Source organism: Entamoeba nuttalli, assembly GCF_000257125.1.
Source record: "Entamoeba nuttalli P19 unplaced genomic scaffold asmbl_10046, whole genome shotgun sequence".
Taxonomy (NCBI): Eukaryota; Evosea; order Mastigamoebida; family Endamoebidae; genus Entamoeba; species Entamoeba nuttalli.
Window position 1 is genome coordinate 19,552 of NW_008579974.1, and position 9,271 is coordinate 28,822.

Below are 9,271 nucleotides of genomic sequence, written 5' to 3' on the forward strand. Positions count from 1 at the left end.
TGTTATACAGATTTTCCTAAAATTTAATGGGTTAATATTTAATTATTTATAATTCTACAAAGAAACAATTAGAGTTTCATCTTCTTCTTGTTGGCGAATAAGAGAGTCTTCAACAGATGTATTATCATTAATATTAATAACTGAGGAGATATGAGGTCTAACCATTGAACTAACCTCTTTTTGGTCATTAAAAAATGTCTTATTATCTATGGGACAATTGAATTCAATAAATGAAGCATGTCCATAAACATTTGGTAATAGATGGGTTTTGTTTTGGGATAACAAAGAAGTACTCTTTTGTTTTGGAAGAACAGTAAGGTGAATGTATGTGAGTTGATGGTCTAAATTCTTATAATGATCAAAGTCATTTTTAAAATCAATGATGGCGTCAATGTTATGTAACAATAACAAATCTATTTCAGTTACTTTGATAACATTATAACCAAATGATTGATATTTGGAATACAGTCTATCTTCAATTGCAAGACAGTTATTAATCTTTTTCTTTTGAAGTAAGTCAGATAATTTCATTGCAATAACACCACTACCAATGATTAGAATATTACTTAATTGATGAGGAATTATTATATTCTTAATAAGTTCAAAAGGAAGGACAGCACTAGACATATTTCCAAGATAATTAATAAAATTCGATTCACTTTTATCATTTAACTTCATTAAATTTGTTTGGTTAGTCACAATAATATCTTTGAAACAGTTTTGAGAAACATCTCTCCCCAATACAAAATCACCAACTTGGAGTGAATAAACTTCTTTTCCAGTTTTAAGAATTTTTCCAACAAATTCTTGAACAATAAACCCTTGTTGAGTTAAGCAATACTGATTAATTGAAAGGTATAGAATTTGAATTTGACACTCAGAAAGTTTTATTTCTGGTATAAATAAAGTTTTTTTTGATAATTTTTTGCCATCGAATTGATATTCATGTCCATCAAACTTTCCTCTGAGGACGGTGAACTTTTCGTTAAACCCATTTTTTTCAATTTCTTTTTTCATCTCATCATTCATCGCTTTATACATCTCTTTCCTTTTCTTTCTTCCTTCAAAGTATTGGAATTGACTTTGTTTCATTATTACTAATCTCACTTTCTTTCATTCATTTTATTGTTTTAAATATGATTGTCTTTTCGGTTTTAGTCTCAAAGACAACTTTCTTTTCGTTTCTTAACAAGATGAATATTGAACTACAAAAGAAGTGTTAAAATAAGAGAATTATTTAAAACTATATTATAACCATACTTCAAAAAAGAGAAGTTAAGAACAATATCTTAAAAAAAAATAGAATATGAGTTCACGAGATCCTACTCGCGGTGAAGAGAATTGTGTTCAATGGAATGAGGAAGAGATAAATACATTAAAAAATAACATGGAAGTATATCCTGAAGATAAATATTCTGAATTAAAAAGATATACTTTATTACTAACAAACCTCCCACATAAACGACTTAGAGATGTAGCTGCACGTGTGAAATATCTTAAATACATTGAAACACATCCAACAATGACGTGGTCTGATTTTTGTAAAGATAAAACACTTATTCGTCCACAAAGAATTGTCACGATCACTAAATGTCCTAGTCATTCTTCAAGTCAAGATAGTGATGTTGAAGGGTCATCGGTTCGTGTTGTAAGAAAGAGAAGTCCTTCTGGAACAACACCTATGCCAATAGAAAAGCCATTAGGACAAGACTCAGTTGATGGAAATGTTTCTGATTCAATGCAAATAGAAGAGAATTCATTGAAATCTCCAGTTGTAGATATTTCAGAATTACCGAGTATACCAATAGTAAATGCACAACAATTAAATAAACAAACACCTTCTGTTAGTAAAAGTAAACGTATTAATAAAATAGTTAGAAAGAATAAAATAAATAAACTGCCTCAAACTACATTAATTACATCTCCTGCACCTAATACATCGATAAAAGTTGAGCAACAACCTACTATAATTATTACAAATGAAGAACAAAATTCACAATTACCACCAGCTACAACTCAAAACGATATTAGTCAAGTAGAACAAATGTTGTTTCAAGGAGAAACTATTTTAACAGAATTAATGCAAAGTTCAACAACAGAATTATCGATTAGTCAAATATTAAATTTCCAATATTATGTTGCTCAAGTTATGGACTTTAGTTCACAACTAGCAAAACCATTAGAATTACCTCAAATGTTTTCTATGCCATTTACTATTGAAGATATTCAACAATTAATTCAACAACCTCAATTAATTAAAATGTATGAAGAACAATTAACTAGTACAGACCCTCCTATGAATAATTCACAGCATTAGAGTAAGTGTTGATTTAATCAATCAACTTTGTTATCTTTAAATAAAATGGTAAATTAGAATAAATTTGAATAGTTTTGTTGACAATAAAAATATTTGTATTTTCATTTTTATAAGTGAAGTATTCTTTTGAGAAAAATCATTTGTTCTGATGTTAATGTTTGAAGTATTGGAGCATTTTTAGAGAGTAATTTCTGTATTAGTTGTGATAATATAACATTGTCATTCAAATCAATTAACATTGGTATTGGTTCTTCTTCACATTGAGGTGATTCATTATCATCATCTTCTTCAGAAATTGAAATAACAGCCTGAGAATAAGTATTACGATAGAAATATAATGATTGAAGGAAAGGAATTAATAATTGAAGTAATGAAGCTTGGTCTAATGGAGAAGGAGTATCTATTAATGTAATTAGAGTTAAAACAAGGATTTTCGTTGTATAAAAGTCATTTTTAAGAGTAGAATAGTGTTTTAACATATTAATAAGGAATTGAAATGAATTTAAAGAATCAAATAAATCCAAAGTGTTTTGAGGTTGAAAAATAATTGATACAAAGATTGTTGTTTTTAAACAATGAGCTAAATAATCATCACATTGAGGAATTAATGCTAATATTGTTGGTAAAATTTGAGAAGAATGAATTATAGAAGATATGAGTAATTGTTTTAAAGTAAATGTAATTGATGTAAGTAAAAAGTCATCATTATAATATCCTTGAAGTGAATTTTGTATATAACGAAGTAATAAATGAGAATCTAAATCTGTAGTTGAATATTGACAAATAAAACCAATTGATGGGAGTAATAATATTGATAAATCTAATGGATTTTCAAATAAGAATTGTTGAATAATAAGGGAGAGATGATGAGATTGATTTGTAAGTTTTAATGTTAATTTTATTAAAGATAATATTTGTTCTGAAATATCTGAAAGCAATGAAATATATTTAGTAAGAATTGATTCTATTAATGATAGTACAGATGATAAATCAGTACAATAAATTAAGAATTTTTCAAGTGCTTCAAGGGTTGAATATAATAATGTAAGAATATCTGAAATTAAATCTAAATTAGGATTCGATTCCATTAAAAATCCTTGATGAAGTGAACATAATTCTAATGAAAATAAAGATAATTTATTAACTACTATTGATGAAGAAGATTTAAATTGAGGATAATGAAGATATATTGATAATAAAGAATTAATTACTTGATATGATGGGTATTGAAGTAATTGAATAATTCTATTATACAATATTTCAATATCATTTAAAGGTAATATTTTAATAATAAATTGTAATGCTGAAATAATATGTTGTGAAATAATTAATGAAGGAAAATGAATTAATTCAAATAGTCGAGTAAGAAATAATTTACATTCATTATTTTTGAATAATTCTTCTTTGTTTGAATATCTTATTAATTGTTTAGAATAATAGTCTTCAAATAATAATACACCATAATATAATTGTATTGGATTATTACTAAATAATAATGGTTTAATAACATTATTAATAATTATTTCTAATGATTCTTTATATTTATTTTGAATAGATCCATTAATGAAATGAAATACAACACAACATCCTTCTTTTCCTTTAAAAGATTTATCATTAATGAATTTTAATAATTCAGATACTACTATTTGAACTGATTTGTTATATGAACAAAATTGAGTAAAAAATTTATTTGATGAAGAATATGCATCAACAGCACCATATTTTCTATCATCTTCTCTTTGAAGAAATAATATTTCATCATTTTTAAAAATTGTCAAATCTTCATCATTAAAACAAAGTAAAGGAAGAATAGAAGAAAGTAAAAATGAACAATTGTTTAACATGAAATTATATGAACAATCTATTTTAACCGCTTTTGTAAAGAAATAAAGTATTTCAAAACAAATACGATTTGATGGATTTTTTTGTAGAATAGAACAACCAAATTGAATTAAACTATTCATTTGGTTTATTATAAAATCAGGAAATTCTTTTTGGAATTGATAATATTCATAACCACCCATTATATGGTTAATAAAACGGAAACAATAATACAATGTTTTAATAGTAATAATTGGAGAATTAAGAATATTTAAAATATTCATTAACCATTGTTTTAATAATGGCTCAATTGAAGTATTAATTTGTAAATAAGTTACAGAACATAAAATTGATAAAATATATTGTTGGGTCATTGAATTTACATAAAGAGAATTAATGAAATCATTATTAAATTGAATAAATAAATTAAATAATGAATAGTTATTAGTTTGAGGAGTAAATTGATATAATTTAAATAATGATTTTAATATAAAAAGAATAGATACTTCATATTTATTTTTATTTTGAAATAACCAATTGATTTGATGTTGATAATATTGTTTAGAATATAATAATTTAACTACTTCAATTAATTGGTTTTTTACAATTAAATTATCTTTAAGACAAATTAATGGAAATATTGTTTCAATGATAAACATTTGTTGTTCTTCATTAAAACAATTCCATTCTTTACTAATTTTTCTTCTTAAAATAATAGATAATTGTGTTTCAATAAATTCATTATTTATTTCATTTAATAATTGAATTATCCATTTTATTGTTGATGGTTCGTTTAAATATTTATTTAAATTAATTTCACTTTGTTCATTTCTTTGGTTTAATTGATTAAAGCAGTTTTGGAGTATTTGAATAATTGTTTGTCTCCACTCGTTATAATCCATTTCTAATAAACTTAAAACATTTTTTTTTATTAAGTTTTTTTAATAAAAAAATCCCTAAAACAAAAAATTAAAAAGAAATTCAAATAAATTATTACATTGAACTAAATGATGCATCTGTAAGAAGATTACCACGATAGAATTTCTTTTTAAATGAATCAACATTATTTTGATTTAGATAGTATTGGGATTGTTGAATGAATATAATGTCATATGGTTCTCCAAATTTATTTTCATAAACTACTATTCCACGACACACTTGGTCATATAAATAAATACCTGCTTTTTTTACTGAAAAAATAACTCCATAACCAGAACTACATTCTTGGCAATGATTTTTAAAACAACTGTTACTTTCACAAATTGGTTTACCACAAATCATACAAATTTTCATTTCAGAGAATTTAGAAATATGTTGATTACATACACAACATTGACATACAGAATATTTCTCAATAAATTCACTAAAATTTGATGGAAGATTAATAAGCGGTAATAAATGACTAATTGCTGGTGCTTGAATACAAAAATCTGCTCCTTCTGCTTGTGGGATAAAATCAATGGTTTTTAATTGAGGAACATTTCCTTCAATACATTCTTCAAATAAAGATACACATTTTTCAAATTGAATTGACATTTTATTTACAGCATCTTCAAGTGAAACACACTGGTCTAATCCTTTTAATGTTAGTGTTTTCATAAATGGAGTAATAGAATCAAGTTGAAAACGTTTATCAGATGAAGAAAGAATACTCATTATAATATTACAGTTAGATAAATAAACTTCTTTAGGATCTTTATTTAATGCTCTATTGTAAATATAAAACATTAAAGGGTCAAATTTTCTTTTTCTTTCTTCAAAGAATGTCTGAAAAGTATCATCATTTTGAATTAATGCTTTAACTCCTAAAAATAATGAATTAACAATATCCTTATCTTCATTTGTTAATTCTCCACCATGTCTAATAACCATTTCATATGAAATAATAGTAGAAAAAATAATATCAATAAACGTATGTATACGATTATTACATGATACTAATAAAAATTCAAATATGTCTTCTGCTTCTTTAACTCCAAAATGATGATACTTTTTTATTGTTGATGATAATGGAATAAAATATTTAAAGAATTTTAAACATATTGGACATGTTTGACGTTGAGTTTTAATTAAATCAATAAAACATTGATAATGAATATGATGTTGACATGAAGACACACAAAATGGACAAGCAACTAATCCTCCTGACTTTTTTCTTTCAATTTCTACGGAACAATTTGTCATAATACCAATCATTCTTCCTAATGGACTATCTTTTTGTGTTTGACAAATAACACAAATATCATTTTCATGAATTTCTTCTTCTATTTCTTCAATTTCAATTTCATCAATTTTAAAATTTGATTGCATTTTTTTAAATTTGTTTAACATAAGTTTTTTTTTATTCTTTTGTTTATTAGAAGGAGACAACTCTTGTTCTTGAACAATAAGATCAAATCCTTTTTTAATTTGTCCATTAATTTCTTTGATTACTTCTTTACTTTCAAAAATTAATTTTTCATTTATTCCAATCCATTTCCCAAGTTCAATTAATTCTGTATCTTTATTATTGATTTGAATATTTAAATAATGAACATCAGATAAATACATTAAAATGTAATATAATAATACATTATCACATTCTCTTTTTCTACAAATTTCTATTATATCATATATTAATAAATTAGAACATATTATTTTACTTCCATTCCATTTGTTATAATAATTCTCATATTGGTATCTATGATTTTTAATCGATTTTTGTTTAAATAATGTATTTTCTAATAATGATTCTCGTTCTTTATCACCAAACAAATTAAATACAGGATTTATTTTTCCCATCCACTCTTTTCTAATAACTCCTTTTCTTTCACAAATTTCATCATATAATTTTTCAAATGGTAAATGTTTATATGGAACTCTTTCAAGTATTTCTTTTCCACTTGTTATTCCCGCTGCAATCAAATGAAGAGTATAAATTTTCATTAATTCAGTGTCATCAAGAATAAATTGATGAATATTACTTCTTTCTATTTCAATAATTAATCGTAAAATTGATGTAATTCGTTGATTGTTTTTAATAAAATATTTATTAATAAATTCATTAAGAGGTTCGTTTATTTCAATTATTAAATCGTTTAACTCTTCTTCTTCCTCTTTATTTTCTATTCTTTTTTCTTTTTCTTCTTCTTCATTAGTTTCATCATTAATCATTTGATTTTGAATTTTAGGTATGTCAGAATTAATATATTCTTGAAGTCTTCTCAATAATTCGTCTCTTATAATTTCTTCATCTTCATTTAGTGTTTGTCTAGACGTAGAATTAAGATTAGCAATAATATTATTAATTTCTTGTATTGTAATAACTGAGTTATCATTTTCATTCTGTGTTTCTTCAATACGTTCATATTGTAAATTAGTTTTTCTTTTCTCAATATACTGAGGTATTTCTTTATTAAGTAAAGAATCACAATTAAGCATTTGGATACCAATCATCATTTCTATTAAAATATAATCAAATCCAATTCTTTCAGCTAAAAATTGAAGTAATTGAACTGTATTGAGTAATGGTTCTTTTAAATATAATGATACTACTTGTTGATATTGAATAAAAACTTCTGTACCATTTCTTATCCATTCGTTATTAACAATTTGTTCTTTATAAATAACTGGAAATAAAGCTATTTGTACAATTTTTTTACAGTCTTCAATTGGAATATTAAATTCTATGTTATTTAATTTAAATAAAATTAATACCTTAGTATAAAATGGAAGAATAAAAGTAATTGGAGAAACAGATTGATTTTTTCCTATTTGACGATAATAATATTTTTCATTGTTAATTAAAAGAATTGGAACTTTGTCTAAAATGGTATTAATATAAGACATTAATTTTTGATGAATTAATGGAAAATGAATATATAAATAATGAGGTGTAAATACTTTAATAATTTTTAAAATATCATTCATTAAACTTGGTATCCATGAAACAAAAGTAATTCTAGTATCATCAAATTCAACATGTTCTCCTTCTTTAATTAAATTAGGAAAGAGATTTGATGATTCACATAAAACATCTAAAAGATCTTCTAATAATCCTTCATGAACATTTTCAGTAGGCTGAGTCCCAGATAAATAATAATCAACAACCCAAATTAAATTGTTAATATAAGTAATTAATATAGGTTTTATTTTTGATTGACGAATAAATCTTTTAATTAATGAAAGTAATTTTTGCATTCTTGTTGTTGAAAATATTTCTTTTGAAAAAACTTCTTTTGACTGTGACATTACAATAATTTGTGCTATTTTAATACTAACCATATCATTTGTAGTGGGAAGATTTATTGTCATAAACATTAAGTCATGTATTCTTTCAAGAGGAAAATGTAACACTTCAATTTCTGAGATAAATAATGTCATATAATCAAGCATTTGTATTGGATATGTAGTAATTGGATTTAAGAATAAAAATTGATAAAAATATTCAAAATATGAAATAAACTCATATTTATTTATTTCTTGATATTCTGTTTTCCATTCTTTAGGAATATATCTATTTAAAAGTTCTGCGTTTATTAAAAAAAATACATTAAATTGATTTAATAAACTAAGAACATTCCAATAAATTTCACTTGTAAGTAATGACTCTTTATTATCTATTATTCTTCCTAAATAATCGATTATTTCCATTATTTTATTTGGATAATTTTTAAGTGACTCAGGTAATTTTTCAATGGCACTCCCTTTAAATTGATGCCCATGTTTTGAACAAAAACCTTCTTTCTTCCAAAGTTTTTCATTCCCACAATCACATGTACATGTCCCTGTTGATGCAAATGCTTGATATTCATGTCCTTCATGATGTCCATTCTTAAAACATTCTGAACAAATACAACTATGCTCCGACTTTTCACATGTTCTACATTTATAATATATAGAATTCCCATTTATTCTGTCTTGATTATGACATATTTTAAATGGAATTATATCTTTAGCCTCTCTAACTATTTGTTCAAATGGAACATCTCCGAAAATGTATTTTAATAAATGACTTTCACTTTTGATATTTTCCATTAAAGTTTTTTCTAAATATATTTTTTTTCAGTTTAGTTTGTTTTCTTTTCTCTTTTCTTTATGTTTATCTGAAAAAAAAATTAAGTGTAATTTGAAACAAAAAAGGTCAATTAATAG

The 9,271-nt window shown here is 24.1% G+C and overlaps 4 protein-coding genes across 4 annotated transcripts; 1 reads left to right on the forward strand and 3 right to left on the reverse strand.

Moving 5' to 3' along the window:
* Positions 1 to 54: 54 nt before the first annotated feature.
* On the reverse strand, positions 55 to 1,092 carry ENU1_209520 (hypothetical protein; the record flags this gene model as incomplete). Its single annotated transcript, XM_008862344.1, has 1 exon — positions 55 to 1,092. The coding sequence occupies one exon, from the start codon at positions 1,090 to 1,092 to the stop codon at positions 55 to 57; it is 1,038 nt and encodes a 345-aa protein (XP_008860566.1).
* A 214-nt stretch (positions 1,093 to 1,306) lies between these two features.
* Positions 1,307 to 2,317, forward strand: ENU1_209530 (hypothetical protein; the record flags this gene model as incomplete). The annotated part of the gene is made up of 1 exon (XM_008862345.1): positions 1,307 to 2,317. One exon carries the CDS (start codon positions 1,307 to 1,309, stop codon positions 2,315 to 2,317), a length of 1,011 nt encoding a protein of 336 aa, XP_008860567.1.
* Positions 2,318 to 2,424: 107 nt separating this feature from the next.
* On the reverse strand, positions 2,425 to 5,040 carry ENU1_209540 (hypothetical protein; the record flags this gene model as incomplete). The annotated part of the gene is made up of 1 exon (XM_008862346.1): positions 2,425 to 5,040. The coding sequence occupies one exon, from the start codon at positions 5,038 to 5,040 to the stop codon at positions 2,425 to 2,427; it is 2,616 nt and encodes an 871-aa protein (XP_008860568.1).
* A 91-nt stretch (positions 5,041 to 5,131) lies between these two features.
* ENU1_209550 (zinc finger in N-recognin protein) lies at positions 5,132 to 9,154 on the reverse strand (the record flags this gene model as incomplete). The annotated part of the gene is made up of 1 exon (XM_008862347.1): positions 5,132 to 9,154. One exon carries the CDS (start codon positions 9,152 to 9,154, stop codon positions 5,132 to 5,134), a length of 4,023 nt encoding a protein of 1,340 aa, XP_008860569.1.
* Positions 9,155 to 9,271: the final 117 nt, after the last annotated feature.